The sequence below is a fragment of the Trichophyton verrucosum genome (genome assembly GCF_000151505.1).
Source record: "Trichophyton verrucosum HKI 0517 chromosome Unknown contig00375_1.f1.exp, whole genome shotgun sequence".
Lineage (NCBI taxonomy): Eukaryota > Fungi > Ascomycota > Eurotiomycetes > Onygenales > Arthrodermataceae > Trichophyton > Trichophyton verrucosum.
The window spans coordinates 91-18,467 of record NW_003315387.1 but is presented as its reverse complement, the minus strand read 5'-3'; the positions used below and the strand labels follow the sequence as shown (position 1 = coordinate 18,467).

The 18,377-nt window shown below is 50.3% G+C and overlaps 10 protein-coding genes across 10 annotated transcripts; 5 read left to right on the top strand and 5 right to left on the bottom strand.

Moving 5' to 3' along the window:
- On the bottom strand, positions 1 to 1,269 carry TRV_04932 (F-box domain and ankyrin repeat protein; the record flags this gene model as incomplete). Its single annotated transcript, XM_003020925.1, has 1 exon — positions 1 to 1,269. One exon carries the CDS (start codon positions 1,267 to 1,269, stop codon positions 1 to 3), a length of 1,269 nt encoding a protein of 422 aa, XP_003020971.1.
- Positions 1,270 to 4,540: 3,271 nt separating this feature from the next.
- On the top strand, positions 4,541 to 5,385 carry TRV_04931 (extracellular serine-rich protein; the record flags this gene model as incomplete). Its single annotated transcript, XM_003020924.1, has 2 exons — positions 4,541 to 4,902; positions 4,977 to 5,385. 2 exons carry the CDS (start codon positions 4,541 to 4,543, stop codon positions 5,383 to 5,385), a joined length of 771 nt encoding a protein of 256 aa, XP_003020970.1.
- A 1,009-nt stretch (positions 5,386 to 6,394) lies between these two features.
- TRV_04930 (uncharacterized protein) lies at positions 6,395 to 7,221 on the top strand (the record flags this gene model as incomplete). The annotated part of the gene is made up of 2 exons (XM_003020923.1): positions 6,395 to 6,853; positions 7,012 to 7,221. 2 exons carry the CDS (start codon positions 6,395 to 6,397, stop codon positions 7,219 to 7,221), a joined length of 669 nt encoding a protein of 222 aa, XP_003020969.1.
- Positions 7,222 to 7,839: 618 nt separating this feature from the next.
- Positions 7,840 to 8,817, bottom strand: TRV_04929 (uncharacterized protein; the record flags this gene model as incomplete). The annotated part of the gene is made up of 1 exon (XM_003020922.1): positions 7,840 to 8,817. The coding sequence occupies one exon, from the start codon at positions 8,815 to 8,817 to the stop codon at positions 7,840 to 7,842; it is 978 nt and encodes a 325-aa protein (XP_003020968.1).
- An 843-nt stretch (positions 8,818 to 9,660) lies between these two features.
- TRV_04928 (uncharacterized protein) lies at positions 9,661 to 10,933 on the bottom strand (the record flags this gene model as incomplete). The annotated part of the gene is made up of 2 exons (XM_003020921.1): positions 9,661 to 10,391; positions 10,465 to 10,933. 2 exons carry the CDS (start codon positions 10,931 to 10,933, stop codon positions 9,661 to 9,663), a joined length of 1,200 nt encoding a protein of 399 aa, XP_003020967.1.
- Positions 10,934 to 11,245: 312 nt separating this feature from the next.
- Positions 11,246 to 11,747, top strand: TRV_04927 (uncharacterized protein; the record flags this gene model as incomplete). The annotated part of the gene is made up of 2 exons (XM_003020920.1): positions 11,246 to 11,580; positions 11,642 to 11,747. 2 exons carry the CDS (start codon positions 11,246 to 11,248, stop codon positions 11,745 to 11,747), a joined length of 441 nt encoding a protein of 146 aa, XP_003020966.1.
- Positions 11,748 to 12,118: 371 nt separating this feature from the next.
- Positions 12,119 to 13,134, bottom strand: TRV_04926 (thiamine pyrophosphokinase-related protein; the record flags this gene model as incomplete). Its single annotated transcript, XM_003020919.1, has 2 exons — positions 12,119 to 13,034; positions 13,094 to 13,134. The coding sequence occupies 2 exons, from the start codon at positions 13,132 to 13,134 to the stop codon at positions 12,119 to 12,121; spliced, it is 957 nt and encodes a 318-aa protein (XP_003020965.1).
- A 374-nt stretch (positions 13,135 to 13,508) lies between these two features.
- Positions 13,509 to 14,198, top strand: TRV_04925 (uncharacterized protein; the record flags this gene model as incomplete). The annotated part of the gene is made up of 1 exon (XM_003020918.1): positions 13,509 to 14,198. The coding sequence occupies one exon, from the start codon at positions 13,509 to 13,511 to the stop codon at positions 14,196 to 14,198; it is 690 nt and encodes a 229-aa protein (XP_003020964.1).
- Positions 14,199 to 14,416: 218 nt separating this feature from the next.
- TRV_04924 (uncharacterized protein) lies at positions 14,417 to 15,331 on the bottom strand (the record flags this gene model as incomplete). The annotated part of the gene is made up of 3 exons (XM_003020917.1): positions 14,417 to 14,701; positions 14,770 to 14,999; positions 15,088 to 15,331. 3 exons carry the CDS (start codon positions 15,329 to 15,331, stop codon positions 14,417 to 14,419), a joined length of 759 nt encoding a protein of 252 aa, XP_003020963.1.
- A 601-nt stretch (positions 15,332 to 15,932) lies between these two features.
- On the top strand, positions 15,933 to 18,144 carry TRV_04923 (uncharacterized protein; the record flags this gene model as incomplete). The annotated part of the gene is made up of 3 exons (XM_003020916.1): positions 15,933 to 16,148; positions 16,326 to 17,937; positions 18,026 to 18,144. 3 exons carry the CDS (start codon positions 15,933 to 15,935, stop codon positions 18,142 to 18,144), a joined length of 1,947 nt encoding a protein of 648 aa, XP_003020962.1.
- Positions 18,145 to 18,377: the final 233 nt, after the last annotated feature.

Below are 18,377 nucleotides of genomic sequence, written 5' to 3'. Positions count from 1 at the left end.
TCAGCTACAAATAAGGTTGCTACTCCCTTCTGCCGTCAAGAATCGCATGGTTTGCTTAGCCTCAACATAATTCTGGATCATTTCTCTGATAATGTCGTGTTCCCCGGTAGTAGCGTAAGTCAAGACCGTAGCCCCGTTTGCATCCTGTATGTCAACGTCGATGTCGGCTCTCCTCAGTAAGCAATCAACGTTACGTCTCTGCCCGGCTTCCACCGCGAGCATGAGAGCCGTCCGGCCTCGACTGTCTCTTATATTGACGTCGGTGTCTTCCCGTGCCAGTAGCACTTCCGCGGCATTGTCAGATGTTGTATAGCCCATGTCGTCACGCGCTGCGAACATAAGAGCCGTTCGGCCACGATGGTCTTGTATATTGATGTCAGCATCTGGCCGGTTAAGCAGTACGTAGACGAGGTCACCAAATCCCGTTCGTGCAGCGTGCATGAGAGCTGTGCCATCGTGGACTTGAAAGTTCATATCAAGCTCTTTTCGTTCCATTAGCAAGGAAGCTATGCGGTTGAACCCGCGGAAGGATGCAATAATCAAAGCCGTGTCCCCGGCATTGTCTGCGGCATTGACGTTGAGATCATCTCGCTCCAGAAGTAGTTTGACTACTTCGAAGTGTCCGAATTCCACTGCCTGCATGAGCATTGTCCTGCCGGTTTCAGTCGTGCAGTTGATATCAATCTCTTTGCGATCAAGTAGGAGCCTCAAACGAGATGCATCGGGATGGTATATTGCACGAAAAGCAGGCCGGTGGCCGGGGAAGCTGGCGTCAAGGTCTTCCCTAGCAAGAAGAGCCCTGGCTATGCTGCTGTTGTCCTTTCCTATCGCAATCACAAGCGCAGTGTCTCCCTTCTCGCTCCGTACGTTGAAATCTATATCTTCTCTCTGCAGGAGAAGGTCGACTATGCCGGCATACCCCTTGTGCACGGCAACCATCAACGCTGTGAAGCCTTGGTTATCTACGGCGTTAACATCGAGCTGCTTGCACCCTAGGAACAGCTTGACCATGTCTTCGTACCCCAGATTGACGGCAAGGCTGAACGCAGTGGCCCTCTCTCCGTCCGGCACATTCGGATCAATGGAGCTTGTAACAATTATGCTTGCAATCTGGATGTCTCGCTCTGACACAACAAGGTGTAGCAGAGAAGAGCCATCACGGTCCCGGCGGTTGATTTGCTTCTTCGTCAGGAGGTGAGCTATCGAAGGAATCGCACGTATATAACTAAGAAGGTCCCTCGGGCCAAGATGGTCGGCGATGATATACATGATGTCATCATGGAGATACGTTCTCTTCTCTGTCCTCCGACTCCTCCCCGCCGGTCTCAGGGGAAGTCTGCATTGTCTCTGGTGACCTGTCGAGTCAAGTATGGAAGCCATTTGATGGAGTGTTACGGAAAACTCCGTATGCCGCTATGCGATCCAGGGGAAGCTGTGAGCGGTTAGAGACAGGATGAAGCTGTAGCCTGCTGACAGCTCGACTTTTTGAGGCAGGATAAATAACTGGTTAGTTAGGGGGCCTGGCCTCTCTTGCCTGTCACTTTCATCCCTGAGGCGGTCATTACACAGGTGTTGGCAGCAGCTAGTCGGACAAGCAACTTGCCAGTCAGGTTTCCATATCATCGAATCACCCCTTTTTGTCTGACTCTTGCGGCTGGCGATGTCTGTCGTTAGTTATTTGAACAGCCAGAGAGCAAGCCAACTCCACGTGATGAGAGGCCGCATGGGACGATGCGAGAGGCCGCAATATAAGAAGAACATCTTTCTAAGCGAAGCAGAGGCATGGAGGGATGGGTTAAGTTCTACAGCCTACTCAGTTCGTCGCTGGTTACTTTATTGGTTAGTTACGTGGGTGATACAGGGACAGCCGGAGGTGAGACGGGGGAGCATTCGAGCTAAAGGGCCCGGCATTGGCACCTCAGGAACATATCCCGCTGCTGCTCGAAGCCTTCAGTTTAACCATATTGTGATGATGTTTTGAATCAGTCTTTTTGTTCAATAATTGATAGCCAGATGTAGCTCATAACTAGTTAGTTGGTGCAACTTTTGGATTTCTGGGCTGGATTTGAACATGGCATTTGCAATATAACATTTTGATGCAATATTGATTCAATATTCGCATTTATTTGACGGTCTTGGAACTCCCGACTGGATCGCAAGTGTTCTTAGATTGATGTCGAGTGACTGCTGGGGCTCTACAGCTGGTTCCTGGTACATTCAGCGGCTGCAGTTTGGTTCCGTCGGTCCGATTCCACAGTTAGTTACCTTGCGAACTGGTTGGGCAGAGCCGTTCGAACCAGTTTTGCCAGGGCAGCCGTATATATAGACGAGGCCCCTAGAGCCCGCTTCTTTTTCGCCTTGTCGATGTTTGATTTCTTTTGCACTGTGGCTCGTTGATGCTCTGATGAGACACTTCGAAGCCTCTTTCGCTCGCTGTCTTGGTCACACAAATCTCTTAGAGAATCGATCGAAAGGATTGATTGCATTGGAATGGAACATCGTTGACCTTCAAAGGCGGGAGTGGCTGCTCGATCATCCTGTGCCTGTGTTTCATTAGGGGGGGATAACGACCAAGATATGAGGACGGTCTTCTGTTGGATAGCAAACTATCGGGCGAGAGGTTTCTCTGCGAAGGCAAGGTCGTTTCCCCCCTTGGATAGCAGGAATTTTGCCTGCGTATATAAAATTAAGACTGTCATGGCTCGTATAGTTATACAGCAGCGAGCCAACCGATATCCCCCCAAAAAAAGTGACAAGGAGCGTTACGTGCCACAGTGGATGGGCTGCGGTGAGACCCTACCAGATGGACGGCCTGGCTTAAAGGTGCTACCAGTGGTACGTTTGAGGAATCAAACTCGCATATAACTAGGCAGGTTGAGGTTTCATGGTCCTCGGGATGTCAAAGTGTCCAATCGATACTCCATGCTGTGGCACATCGGCCAATACGGGGTCTGCCGTGACGATGAATAAGGGGCTCAGACATGAATCTCCGACCCCGGCTGCCGCCGTTTCGTAAAGAAGGCAGCCCGATTCCCTGGGGTTCTTTTTTGGCTTGACGGGTACGGCTAACCGAGACGCCGCCAGCCATGTATGTATGTAAGTACTCCGTATGTGCTTGTCCAAGTCACAGTGCATGAGGCATGAGAAGGGAAGCCAGCACAGCCATCTGCCAGCGAGCCAGCCCCGTCAGCCCATCGCTGGATCCTCCACAACAACAAGAACGATGGAGCCCCCATGTGGTGTTCGAGAAATATCAAGGTTCACAGGCTCTTGCAAGGCCTGAAACCGGGCGCTAAATTTTCTGCTTGACCTCGTTCCAATTAATCCAGGCCGTGGTTCGTTTGTCAGCCTGGAAATGATTCCAACGCCTGCTTTAGCCTCCTGCTGGCTCCTTTGGGACCCCGTTGGTTCAGAGGCAGGCCGGATGCCTGTTGGTGATTCGGCTGTCCGCAGAGCTTACGCATGCTCTCTCTATTTGACTTTGGCTATCCATCCTCTCCTCGCTTGCTGGTCTATCAAATGCGCAGTTAAGGTTGGCTGAAGAACTGCATGGAGTGCCTTGACTGTCCCTCGTACCCCAGACTTTACTTTCGTTAAGCACTGGTGCTGGGACAGCAGCGCCAGCAGGCCCCTTACGTTGTCGATCCCCAGGCCCTGTAAAATCAAGCGTCGATCTGGGATAGCCAGCCCCCTCTCTGCAAGGGAGAGGCAGTCAGGCAGCACCTGTAACATGTCTGCTGAGCCGAGGAGCTTGTAACTGGGAAGATGCAGCGCTCGTCTGTTCGAAATGTCTGCGAAACCATCCAGGGGGAGAACTTGATATTGGATGACATATCCTCCGGCTAGAGCATATCAAAGTAAAAATTGGGACAGTAGCCAATGCAGCAAGGATGGCCCATGTCTGTTCTTGATTGCGCCCTTCCTAACCGCCCTGTACCGACCCAGACGGGCTGTTTTGCGAGATGCTGTCCCTGTCCGATGCATGAGATCACTGGTCGATAACGAATAATGGCAGAGGAGGCTTGCTTGCTTGTTTGTCCACAATATCCACACTCGATGCTGGTCTGTCTGGGGACACCCCATAGGCTTCTCTCCAGCTCGTCTGCCCGCAGCTCTCACCTTCTTTCTTCCCATTTGCCCGTTTTTCTATCTGGCGAGCTAGGGGCCAGCCGGCGAACTTTGACCCCGGCTTAGTTATTATTGGGCCCTGGAGAGGAAAATACGTACTTACACGGCGTTAGAAAAGAAAAGAAAACCTGCGGCAGCATGGGTTTCACAGTCACTTTCTTGTAGTTGGGGAAGTGAATAGGCATATTCCACTACATAATATAAAAGGAACTAATATAGGGGGCCAGCTGTGGAAGGCGGGAGAAAAAAGTAAATTAAGGTCGTGGCTCTTCTATATAAAGAGAAGCTCCCTCGGCCGCGGCGACTGTTCCTCCAAAGACATCTTTGCTACCTAGCATCTGCAGCTATACACTTACCTGCACGCCTCTCAAAAGCACTTCACGGTCCCGGATCCCGTACAGATATCATCACAATGGTTGCTACCAAGTCTGTCCTGAGCGCTGTCGCTCTCGCCGGCGTTGCTGCCGCCGAAACAATCGACGTCATGGTCGGCCAGGGCGGCCTCAAGTTCGTCCCAGACAACATCAAGGCCAAGGCTGGAGATGAGGTCGTCTTCCACTTCGTCATGGGCCACCACGACGTTACCTTGGGCAGATACGACAGCCCATGCATGCCAATTCAGGGAGAGAGCATCTGGTCCGGTGTTGTCGACACCGTCGAGAAGGGCAAGGGCGTCACCTTCACCGTTCCAATCCACGACGACAAGACCAAATGGATCTACTGCTCCGTCGCTAAGCACTGCCAGAACGGAATGAGTCTCGTCATCAACGAGCCGTAAGTTCACCTTCATCATAGAAATTGAAAGCCATGGAAATAATGGGTATCCGGCTAACATGTTGCAATATCAGATCCTCCGGAGACAACCAGGCCGACTACAAGGACCGAGCCAAGATCGTTCCCCAGAGCGGTTCGCCAACCCAGGTCAAGGGAGGCACCCTCGGTGGCTCTGGTGGCTCTGGTGGCTCTTCTTCTTCTTCTGCCTCTTCCTCTGGCTCCTCCTCCGGCGTTACCTCCGCTCCAACTCCCACTGGCGGCCACTCCAGCTCCCACCCCAGCTCTACCTCCGGCTCTGACTCCAGCAACACCCAGAGCACCCCAGATGCCACCCTCATTCCCAGCGGAAGCATCCCCAGCGCCACCGGCTCTGGCAGCCATAGCAGCACCCCAACTGCCTCCCCCGGTGCCGCTGCCGGCCTCAAGGGCAGCGCTGTCCTCGCTGGCATGGTTGCTCTCGGTGCCTGGATTGGCCTCTTGTAAACTGAATATGGTGATAAAACGATGATTCCCCTTCTTGTATATTGACCTTGCTGTTTGTTATGATGTTGCTTTTCCTGTCTTCATTCTGATATCCTGCTTCAACCCGTTGTCCTTGATGGCCAAAGAATAAAAAGGAATTAATTAGAGTGCAATGAAATCTTAAACTCTGTGCATCAACCCGGCTCTTGGAGCAACATAGGAAACCATCTCGTCTCCATCTGGGTATTGGTTTATGGTACTCCGTAAGCAGATCTGCTTTATTCGCGGATAATCGAATCATACGAGCAGAGGGATAATCTGGGTATATACCGTTGATCTCAACTTTAGATAAAGAGAAGCCACCATATTGAGCCGAGAGTCCTCAAATTGTGTTTAGGCATGATTTACCAACCGCCTCGTCTATTCATGGTTCTCGCTTTCAGGCTTTACGGACAAACTATGATGCCCGTCCATTGTCTCTGCCGTGTTGGAGGTTCCACGAAGCACCCTGACTCTTTGGGAATGCAACTTTAAAGATTCCAGGCCTTAACAAAGGGTGTCTCTAGGCTTTCAGCCCTTGTAGTGTTGGAATTCTCAGTATCCCCCGAACATTGGCTGTGTTGTCTGTCTTCTGAGCGTGGATGTTTGGAGTTGAAGTTGTATTTTAGTTGCATTTGACTTTTCGAGCGGTGGAACCTTGATCTTCAGACGTCGTTTTTCCGCTCCTCGTCAATTAACAGCCCTGTACAAATTTCACAGTGATTATATTATTTCCAAACGAACGCTCTCGTTCCCCAGAAGAGAATAATTTCGTCTTTCCTATACTTAGGGATTTCTTGCTCCTAAGTGATTGAAAATTGTCAGTGATCTGAACAGCTTTTGCCACTGTTAGTTACCAACTGGCGCCAGAAATCAACACCGCGGCCAAAAAAAAATACCCAAAAGCCATATGAAGACAAGTACCAGCTACCGGAAATAATAAACTACGCGAGAGAAAGGCACTCAGGAAATACTCTACAAGCCAGGGACCATGGCTCAAGTACATATGGCACACCAGCTCCTGGAACAAGCCCATCCACCAGAGACTGCAGAGCAGCTTTTCGCGGACAAGGTCAAACATCGGCCTCTCTTCTTGCGCCCAACGTCTCCCACTCCATCTGACAATCGATCACGGCGCCGGATGCAGCGTATACGGAAGAAGGAATATTTTTTACGCAAACAAAAGCCAAAGCCTCTTTCCGCGCGTGAGAAGAGAGACCTAGAAGTCCACAAATTACCCAAGGAAGAAATGAAATATGAGATATTCAAGGGCTTGAATCAGCTGTGGACTGAGTATATGTGGCAAGTCCTAGACCTGGCCCCGCGGCCAGCTGCAGATTTAACTGGAAAAACACCAACTCCGGTCATGGAGAAAAGCAATCGAATAACCGCTGCGAGCCACGGAAGCAAACTGGCAAGTGCTGATTTCCATGGCGCAGACATCCAAGTGGTGCGTAGCCGGTGCGTGAGCCGCGTTGGCCTGAGGGGGATTGTTGTCAGAGATACGAAGTTTGCGTTTGTACTGATTACGGAGAAAAATGAAGTGAAGAGTATATATAGTCCCTCCATCCTTCCGTCCGCCCATTGTATGCTGAAGGTGGAATTTAGCTAACTTGGTTTTACCACGATTTAGCTGTTCCAAAGGAACATACAATATTCAGATTTGAGATACCTCACCCCTCTGATCCTAATACAGAGGCTCGGACGGGCTTTGAGGCAAAAAAATTTGTTTTCGAGATACATGGGAACCAATTTGAAAACCGTGCTCCGGAACGAGCCAACAAGAAGTTTAAATGGAAGAACCTGGACTATCTGTGAAGTTATCGAGATGCCACCTATGACGATACCTTGAGACAGATGACTTATATTCGAAGCCTAGCTTGCATAGCGGGCATCAGAATCTCATCAGGCGTTGAAGGCCGTGTCTGAATGCAGCTTCGGCCACTAGGCCATTGCAAAGAACCTCTTGCGGCCTTGCCTCTATCAATATATTCACGCCTATGATAATACTGAAATGGGAAACGCCAGAGAATAGAAGAGCTACGGGAACGACCTGAGGGAATGGGACATGCAGCACTTTAAGCTATAAATATTTCATGATTGATTTCCATTTCTGTATATGGTTATTTATTTCTGCCTGTTGATATGTATCGTAGGCCAGAGGAGCGAGTCTGGCGTGACATGAGCATAGTGACTCGCTCTTGGATTTGAGTCTTGCTTTGATCATGTGCCATAGAAAAAAGCTGGTAATCAGTACTGAAGCATTGAAGATACAGCTCCCAATACAACTGGGATATTATGCAAACTGAATAACGCTTCCGACGAACCAATACCCTGACATCGTTGGGGTAATGGTAAATGGTCACTGCAGACTGCCGCAATCGAGTCAAACGCTAGTATAAGGAATGGGAATAGAGACAAATGAAGAGGATATCATCACATCCCGGCCCATTCAAGACTGAACGTCCTAACTACTTGTTCAGAGCCCTCATCATCGGACTTTTCAGTACCACCGATAAGGTAGCCCTTTTTGACGCCAGTTCCCAGTCGTCCGCCGGCAGCAAGGTCCATGAGATCGAACTCTTCTTCCCATTTGGTGGAGACCACCAGAAAGTGAGAGTGGAAGCGTGATGGGTCACCAGGATAAGCCATATACTGGCAACCAAAACGCAATCCAGGGGAGAGAAAATATCCCTTTGAGTGCAAGTGAGCAAAGAGTGGGTAGGATGAAGGAGCTTCTGGGAGATATGGGGGAGCTCGGGGTGCCGCCCTAGGTAACAGTCCATTGGATGTAGCGGGGGTAACTTCTAATATCTGTTCTCCGCACGCCCTAGAAGCAGTATCCCCTGCCACGGCTGGCCTCTTGGGCGGTGCGAATAGAAGCTCGTCATCGCCATCGCCATCATCAATTTCAGTCTCTGGTTCGACGTGTGATGGCGTGTCTCCTTCTACTACCTCTGCCTTTTCACCTCCGATTTTCCTTTTGGATTTCTTTACCTCTTTATCTTTCTGCCTTTTCAACGCTATTTCTCGCCTTTCTGCTTTTTTATCGGCTAGAATAAGGGTGGCCTGGAGTCCTTTTTGTTTTAGTTCATTGAGATAGCGTCGTTTATCTTCCTCCTGTAGGCTTGTGATACCCTGGGTATGAGCCTGTGTGTCGTCCACAACATATGCCACATCCTTTTCTACCAATAGCCTAGCCTCCTCAGGCATTAACTCCAGTGGCAGTCCTAGGAAAACATTTTGTTGTGGAACTTGAGGTAGAGTGCCTACTAGTACGCCACAAATATGATGTTCACGACGTAGATATGTTACTGCGTCGATGGAGAAGAGAAAATAGCGGCCAGCTATCAAGGAGATGGGGATTGGTAGCTCTGGCTCTTCCCCTGCAGTCACACCAGGCTTCAAGTCCATGTTACCTGCTGATAAATAGCCAGTTAGTTACTGATGTGCGCTGAAGAGCCATTGGAAGTGTCAAGGACAGCAAGGGCAGAATCGAGTCATATTATATGAATACTGTTCTCAATCATGTATTCCCATTTTGGGATTCAGGGGATTGACAGATTAAGTAATTGGAATAATCATATAACGATTGTAATCAAAGAAAACCTATCGACAGAGAAATTCTTCACTTACCAGGCAGCTCTGACCCTCTAACGAGGGATGTTTGAATATTCCCATCGTCTTCGTCGGTTTTGATTTTTTTGTTGTGGAAGAAAAAAAAAAAAAAAGAGAGAGAAGAAAACTCGGGCCAAAAGTCAGTCACATGACATAAGTGTTATTCCGATTAGTCATCATATAAACTTCTCGTTGTCTTCCTTTAACAGTCAACAGAGGTTGAACGTGAAGACGATGAAGCTGTTTGACGTTTGATTGATGTCATTTAACGATGGAGTTACTATCGCTACTCGGTTTAATAGTATTTTCGCTGCTTCTATTGCTACTCGGTAAGTCCGGCTATTCCAGTTTCTCCGTCAAGATCGGAGTCTAACTCCTCTGAATAGCTCTTTGGACTATTCGCTTCTGTCTAAGAGCAGCGTTTGGAACCCGGGATGTCGATTTTAGATTGGATCCTCGGGACGGAGTATTTGATCGTAACTATCTACGAACAATGGGCGGCGGTGGCAGCTCGGCCCTATCAGAGCAAATCGAACTGGACGAGATGCTGAGTGACCCTGCCACATACGAACAGGATAACCACGACCAAATGGGTTATAAACGGAGTTGACTGCGATGCGCCACCGTATTGTTTAAGGCTTAGAACTCCAGATCTTCCTTTTTAGGTGCAGAAGAGGCGTCCTGTTGCTGACCATCGTTGTCTCCGTCTATAGGAGGCAATGAGAAGGGTTTGATCGCAAACTTCCTTCTGCTTAGCGTGAATGCCCAGTCCTCGCCTACATTTTTGTCCATGCCGCCACCACGTTCGTGCAGGACCGGGAGACGGTGCACCTTGAGCATCCCTTGTGGTGGCTCTTCTTGGCTAGTTGCTGCCCCGGAGCTTGCCAATGAGCTTGGATCAAGAGTATGTGGGAACGGGGCCAATTCGATCACTCCATCAGAGAGCAGCTCCATCCACCGGACCAGCCCTGAGGATCGAGGATAGAGTGATATTGGAAGTGTTATCATTGCCGTTAGTCGGCTTGAATAGGTGGATAGAAGGGCTCGGATGCCGTGTAGGAATTGCAGAACATGTTCAGGTTGGCTCGCGTGGGTTGTGTATAGAGCGGGTGATAGCAGCGACGGTACAATTAACCTGTGAATGGTATTGGGTGAGGAGCTTTCTATGGCTTCGGCCAGCTGTTTGGTTATAGAGGAATAGGGCGAATTCGTACTGGCGTTCGGCTTGGTGAGTGGTATGAAATTCATAGTCTGTATAGATGGGTGTGTGAGACGCTTTGTGAGGTCGAATGTATGGCAAAAGACGTTTGGCGTATTACCCTGAGATGCCTGCTGGGCATCACCAGCGGTTTCGGTAGTCGCCGCTGGTACTATAGAGAAATTAGCCTATCACTTTCCTCCTATGTCTTCAGTCTTCACCTTTCTCACAGTAAAGGGCCATACCTCTGGAGCCAGCAATCCCAAGCCCGAAGCCCCCCAACCGTTCATACCTCCAGGCAATCTTCATTTTATCCTCTTTATTCCTGCTGGGGCTACTCTCAGACGCTTCTGCAGCTCCGATAAGTCCAGGAAGGGTTGCTGCCCACTGTCTGTCAAACCCCACGACGTGAACTCGATGTTCCTGGACAACTCCCTCCGCGGCATAGTATCTCAGCAACGCTCCAGCGAAATCAGTTGTGCCACTCTCCTCAATCAGTAGCGAGCTTCCCAGAGCTAAGCCCGCATGGCCGGCCAGCAAGCTATCCAGCGTAGGGGTGCCGGTGGAGGTGGTCTGGCGGCCGTCGATGGGGGAGGGGCGCAGTCCGGGAGTAGATTCTGCTGGCTTGACCTGCTGAGCCGGCTGTTGCGCATTAGCAGAAGGGTCGCGGGGACCACCAGACGAGAGTCCTATATTCCTCCTGCGGAATGACATCTCTAATCGGCCTGTATGATGTTCCCCTTCAGCGTCTCGTCTCTTGGATGTTTCTCTTTCACCTTCACCTCAAAAGCCAAAGAAGTAACTTGGACTCTTAAAAGCGGCCCCACACGAAAATCTAAAAGCAGCAACAACTTTGTTTCTTCGTCTTCAAAGAATATTTCGAGCGAAAAGAGAAAGAAAACGACCGGGAAAAGTCGCTGAGAGCCGCATTAAAACCTGCTGGATACCAAGATAGCTAGCTAGCAGGCTGCTAGAAGACGTGGAAGACAGAGAGACCTGAAAGAAGAGGGACAAACGTACTTCAAGATGTCGGATCCGATCCTGTTCGAAGACACCTTCAGCATCACCTCGATCAACGCTCAGAAATATGACCGTGTCTCGCGCATCAGTTGTACGTCTACAGACCATCTGATCACCTTCACCCTCGATGTGAACACGGAAATCTATCCATGCGCCCCCGGAGAGTCGCTGTCGCTGGCTCTGGCGTCGACATTGGCGCTGGATGGCAAGGAAGAAGCAACCGGTGAGAGGGCTGTATGGAGAGACGTAGGCATGGGGGAGAACACTCTGGCAAATGACTACGACTATGTCTGCTATGGAAAGGTTTACAGATTTGAGGAGAGCAGCACGGCGGGCAATATGTGAGTTTTCTTAGACTGGGTAACTGAGTGGTTGCAGCTGCTAATCGTGGTGGGTATCCAGGGCTGTCTTCGTCTCCTTCGGCGGTCTTTTGCTATATCTTGATGGGCCATACAACAAGCTCAGCCCACTTAAAATTGACTACGTCTATCTTCTCATGAAGAAGTAGATATACCCGGATGGAAAAGATTTTTTACCCGCCTCCATTTGTCAGATCTCGTCATAATAACCGTCGTGTGTTTTACTTGGGCTCGCGGAGTCACAAGATAACTATCAAAGGAAACAGCTACGGGGATGGAAATGCTTGGACTTGATGATTTGGTTCTGGTCTGGTTTGCATTAAGCGCTGGCGTCTGAGTTAGAAAAGGGGGACGAACTGGTCAGTCCCTTTGTAAAAGAAAATGCGGTCTTTGGATATATCTCTTGTCTGCCAAAAAAAAAGGCTGAAAAAAGAAGAAAACAAAAGAACAGGATCCAAACAGCAGAGTCAGGAAAGCAAAAGCACAACACAGAAGAAGCCTCCTGTTATATACACGCAGGCTAGACCGTCGGGAATTCGTGACGACGATGTATCCTGGCGATAATTTCTAGATAGTCCTTTTCGTTCTCCGGCGTGAGGAAACCATGTCTGATAAAGAAATCTATGAGAACAAGGGCACAATTAGGCTTGAATTCGCCGTCTGACATTGCTTTCTTCACTTCGTCAACACTCCATAGTCGGAAGTCCTCCACTTCGGAATCGCATGGCTTCGGTACGACGCTGGGGTCGAGCTGCAGGTCGTAAACGTACTCGCATTCTGGCTGCAGCAATCCCGTTTCCCCACCGGCTCGCTCGTCCCGAACATAGGTATACGTTATGCATCCACAGGATTTGGCGTCTTGTCGAACAATGTCTTCAGGCAACGAGGCTTCCTCCATGGCTTCACGTACTAGGCTCTCAAACGGCGGTTCGCCTGTAGCTATGCCGCCACCAACTGTATTGTCCAACATACCAGGGTAAGTCTGCTTCGTCCTGGCTCGCCGGGGCACCCATATCATGATACCATTCTTCTCGTCCTTGGTGTATACGGTCATATGGACTCCATAGCTTAAGATACCGAATAGACTGCTGCCCGCCCGCTCCACGCTGGCAACCAGTTCTTTCTTGGGGCCATAAATGGGGTATAGCTCGTTCCTCCAGCCCTTGAGAACATCAATCTTCCCGCTCTTTGCTCCAATCTCCAACGTCTGCGCTAGGAGGGCGCTTCGTTGTTGTTCTGTAGCATCCTCTGGCGCAAGCAGAGTTATTGACTTTGTCTCGCTGTCAATCTTCCAGCTGTCTTTTGGCCATGGGAACTTGTCCACTATGGAATTGAGGACGAGGCCAAAGGTCTGCCCGTAGCCTGTGATCTTGAATTCATAGTACTTTTCTCTGTATCTCTTGTATGCCGCGGGGTCATCCTGATAGTACGGAAATCTGTAGTAACGTCGTTAGCAACTGGTTATCCTCCTTTTTGTCCAGCTGGCTAGACTCACACATCGCACTCATTGACGAGGTCCAGAATACTCTTCCCCATCCTGCCAGCGCCTTCAGCCTCAGGATGTCGATGTCAATAACGCTGTCTCTTTCTTCCTTTCTTTCAGCGTCGACCTCGGGCGCCCTCGCCCTGTCACGTGACTGGTGATCTCATTGTGCATCTTTTTTTCCCGCTCTTATCGATAACCAACTTAGTTAACTAGCCAGAAAACATCCCAGTCGCTTCCACTTTTTGTGTGTTTTTTGGTCGTTCAGTTTCTTTGGCCTTCGATGCAGACGGAGAACAGGAAGGAAGCTAGCTGGTGGTGAGCTGCGGCGGGCTGTGTTACACCCTCTATACCCTGCACTCGCCTTGACGTGAGTAGTATAGCTATCCAGAATTAGCTAGCTACTCCTATAACTAGTTAACTACAGATGGCGATGTTCTCCGTCGTCCTGCCGGGACGGCCATGCCTGACCGAAGCTGTACCTATACAGCCAGACCCAAACACGCCGCCGACAAACTTTGCATTCACCTTTCCCGCCGCCCCCAAGTTTTCTCATATTGTCGTCTTCCTCCTACCGGGTGTTACTCTGCCCCCAGATGTCGCAGCAGCAGTATACATACAGTTCCCAAACCAGCCGGGAAACGGCCAGCCACAGCAACAGCAGCCCGAATTCCGGTTCCTGGGCGCAATAGCAAACGAGAAACCCTCAGCAATATTCAAGGTCAACCTGCCTGGTTCGCAGAAACCGATGACAGAGGCAGAGCAAGAGAATGAGATGATGGATGAAGGGGCTGCGGCCGTTGATCCGAACGCTGTAATCACACTAGGGATAGCAATTGAGTCCACGCAGGTTATCCGGGAGAAACTAGCTACATTACAGCAACCATCGACGGGCATGGAACTAGTAAAGAGGACAGGACAGACGGGCATGACGACAAAGGTGTTGGCACAGAGGATTATTGGGAATGCTTTCAACTTCCTTGCGAGCTTTGCTGCTTCGGATCCTCGGGCTCAGGGTGAAGAGGTTGTGCCCTTGAAGAGTTTTAGAGACTGGTGGGCCAAGTTTGAAAGGAGGATAGAGGCTGATCCGGGGTTCCTAGAAAGAGAGGGCAGTTGAATCAATGCTGGTCATGGAGACTCCAGCTATATATATAATATACCGCTCCCCGTTACTCGCACTACCTTAATATTTATAACTCTAGCGGATTTTGCTTAAAGAAATGATCTAGATCTATTCATTCTGGCATATTCTATCATAGACACATTATGTACGTTTCGTAACTCATTTACTGGCTGTGGATGGCACGTACATTGACGTACTTTGATATAGGACGATCACTCCTCCGCCAAGAACTTCAGGAAGGCCTCGCCGATGACGACGCCATCCTGCTTGTTGTCGATGACCTTCATAGCTTCGTCAAAGACATCTGGAGGATAATTGGCCTTTCTGGTTTGCATGATCTCCATGACAATGTCCCTGTTAAACTCGGGATGGCCTTGGACGGAGATGAATCTGCGGGGATTGTACATTCCTTGGATGGAGCACTTGGGCGTATGGCCGAGCGCGACGGTGTTGGCTGGAAGCTCATACACGACATCACGGTGCATCTCCATGATGTTCTATCTTGTCAGTCAGCCCACTGTTCCTTCAAGCAAACCAGCCATGTAGATAGACACTCTTGACGTACCAGCTTCTCAACGCCAAAGACCTCTCTGCCCTGGTCCGTCAAGGTCAGTTCGTGCACCGAGGCCTCCCAGCCGTTGGCGCTACGGCCGACTCTCGCTCCCAGCGCTCGCCCGATGATCTGATGGCCGAAGCAGACTCCAATCAGCCTGACGCGGTCCTGGGCCAGCACCTGCTTGGTAAACTCGACCAGCCTGTTTATCCAGGGCGTCGTCGTATCAAAGGAATCGAACTCTAGCCAGGCGCAATAACTAGTTAATCTACTAGTTCCGAGCAAAAAAGAAAAACAGAGCAAAGGGGGTAGGGTAGGTAGCACACGCACTTGATCCGGAGATGAGGACGGCGTCGATGTCCTCGAGAGCCGGGAATTCATCGCCCCCCACGATATCGTACTCTGAGATGTCCAGCCCGGCCTCTGGATCGACGATGTCAGGCCTGTTCAGCGTCTTTGCCGACTGTCCCAGCAGCGCCTTGAAGACCCCTCCAAAGCGCCCGCCGTACTTTGCTGCGGTCTGCGGCAGGGGGTGGTCGCACTCGAGGACGGCGAGGCGGATAGGGCGTCTCATGGTGTCGTGTCTTGTGCTTCAGCTGGCGGTCTGGCCGGTGGTCGAGGGCGTCTCCTTGTCTCAGCGATGGTTCTCGCAGTCGCAGTCACAGTCGCAGTCGCTAGTTCGGTTAAAGACGAGCGTTGAAGCCGGCGATGGCGCCCTTCCTTGTCATCCCCGGCCGGCGATGAATAACGAGGGCGCTTAAGTAACAAAAGTCACCAAAAGTCACCACTGGAGCCAGCTAACTAACTAGTTAACTAGGATCCACCGCAACTCCACCAGAACTTCAACCTCATCGCTGCTGCTGCTGCTGCTGCTGCTAAGACGACGACGACGACGACGACAACGCATCTACGGAGTATACAGAGTACTGCTTCATTGAGTAACACAGAGGAAGCAGTCCTGGCCAGAATGCTTTGGTGGAGCTCGTCGTACACAAGACTAACTATCTCAATGTCGACCATGATATACCCACGATCAACAGGGGCTGGAGGCTGAAATATCAACTCTAACCTGACGCCTCCAAAAGAAAAGAACCAGTTAGTGGCTTAATAGTGACTGCAGGAACTTCAGCAGGTTGGTCTCAGGGAAGAGGAACAAGACGAGAGGCGCTGTCAAGATGGCTCGTTTCTCACCCGGATTCGAGCTTCCTGCAGCCTCAGCCAGGGATTCCCTTTTTTTAAGGTCCCACATCCTACCAGGCAGCGAGCAATCAGCATTTCCATCACAACTTGGGCTAGAGATTTCAGTCCTGTGTTACGAGGGCTGCTTTATTATTATGGTCATAATAACCCTTGCAAGCATGGTATATAAGGAAGCTGCTGGTCTGGAGCAGGTAGGTCGACTTTGCTGGGATTGTCTGGCCTAAACTTTGGAGGAGAGGAACATCGAGTTACAAGACAGTGAACGCGAAGATATTTGACTTGATTGCGGAAAGCCACGGCCAATATATCGATACTCCGTACGCGGCCTAGACTTTCTAAAAAGGCAAATGGCTCCGGCAACAGCTCAGAGTGTGGACGAAGAGACGCCTCTGCTTCGTTCAGATGGAGGTGACGAATTCCCAGGTTACGACATAGCCAGAGTTCAGTCGGTTATCAGTGCAGATGAAATCGAGCCCACGTTCCAGGCCGTTATGACTCCGGAAGACAACAGATCCCCCTGCACCAACCATGGAGCAGCAGCAGACAGCCAAAAGAAAGAGGCACATCCTCACTTCATCAACGTGACCCAAAGAGAATTCTGGGCCGTCTTCTCCGGAATTTTGTTCGCCTGGCTGATAGCCATGTTTGACTCTACGTTGATGGCCTCCATTCATCCTGCCATTACCTCATATTTTAACGCCGCGAACTCTGCAGCATGGCTCTCTACCGTCTTCCTGTTGACATCGACTGCCTTTCAACCTGTGTTCGGCCGCATTTCTGATGTCTTTGGCAGACGGCCGGTCTACCTGTTTGCAGTTGCTGTTTTCTTCATCACAACAGCCTGGTGTGCTACTGCTCAAAGCATCACCAGCTTCATTGCTGCTCGTGCCTTTTGCGGGTTGGGTGCCGGAGGGGTCGTCTCGGCGGGTATGATAATTAGCTCTGATCTCATCCGGATAGAGTACAGGGGCATGTATCAATCATATATCAACCTGTGTAATGGCATCGGCTCCTCATTGGGCGTGGCCTGCGGTGGCTATATAGCAGATACTCTTGGATGGAGGGCTGCGTTTGGCATTCAGCTGCCCTTCATCTTTGTTTACTTGATAATATCATATTTTGTTGTCCCGACTTCCCTGGGGCCAGAACTCGCTCGCAATGAAGGCTGGACGCTCACGCAAGCAGCCAAGACCCTCGATATAAAGGGCTCGTTCCTGCTTGTCACCGGAGTCACCTCATTATTGCTTACTTTGAACCTGGGAGGAAACGTCCTGCCTTGGTCTCACCCAGTCATTATTGTGTCTCTTCTCGTGTTCTGTGCCTGTCTGATCCCATTCCTGAAGATCGAAGCGAGGGCCAAACGACCGGTCATGCCGTTGCCCTTGCTGTCCACCTTCCCTCAGGCAAACCTGATCCTGTCGAATTTCTTCGGAACGATGGTTATCAACACCATTCTGTTCAACATGCCCTTGTTCTTCCAAGCGGTCAAGCTGGAGTCTCTAACCAGCTCTGGACTGAGAATCCTTGCTTCTTCGCTGGCTATCATGGCGTCTAGCGTGTTCACAGGCTTCTTTATCACCTGGAGCGGACGATTGAAACCCATGCTCATAATAGGGTTCGTCTTTTTCATCATCGGCTGTGCCGTCACTAGCTCCATGAACAGAGATACTCCCGGGTGGCTTGCTATGCTCTTTCTCTTACCATCAGGTCTCGGCCAGGGCTTCGCTATGCCAGCCACTCTGGTGTCGACTCTTGCAGTCAGCCCCCAGGCTGAGCAGGCCGTCACCACCACCACTCTCAGCCTTTTCCGTAATTTGGGATCGGTCTTTGGTGTTTCGGTAAGTAGCTGGACACTGCAGAATGCTCTCATCTATTACTTGACGCAAAGTGTCACCGGGAACGACAGACAAGACATCATCAAGCGGGTTCGCCAGTCTATTACGGAAATACATCTGCTGGACCCGATGCATCAAGGTGAAGGTACGTTGAAACCGTTACATTTGCCCCTTGTACTCCGTCCACTTCTTGTAACTCAGCTGCCGGGCTGACTAGTTCTGACATCCTGTAGTTATCCAAGGGTATGAGCAGGCGCTTCACCTGACATTTATCGTCGGTGTTGCATGGGCGACAGTGTCCCTTCTACTCGTACTCCCCGTCAGGCTAGCTCGGCTAAGCCGAAAAGCATGATGGTGATGTCCCAACATGTCTATCATGTCGATAAGCTATTTCGACATGTCACAGAAGCGTTGTCGGGACGCCATTGTAAAACTTGTGTAAGTGCACACAGGCCTACCTATTACCAGTTTCACGGACTCCCTTCTCCAGCATGCTGACCACCATTACTACTAGAAATTAATAATATCTTCATCTTTCCATAGAAATAATAAGCTATACGACCAGCCTGGGTTATCTGAACTGCA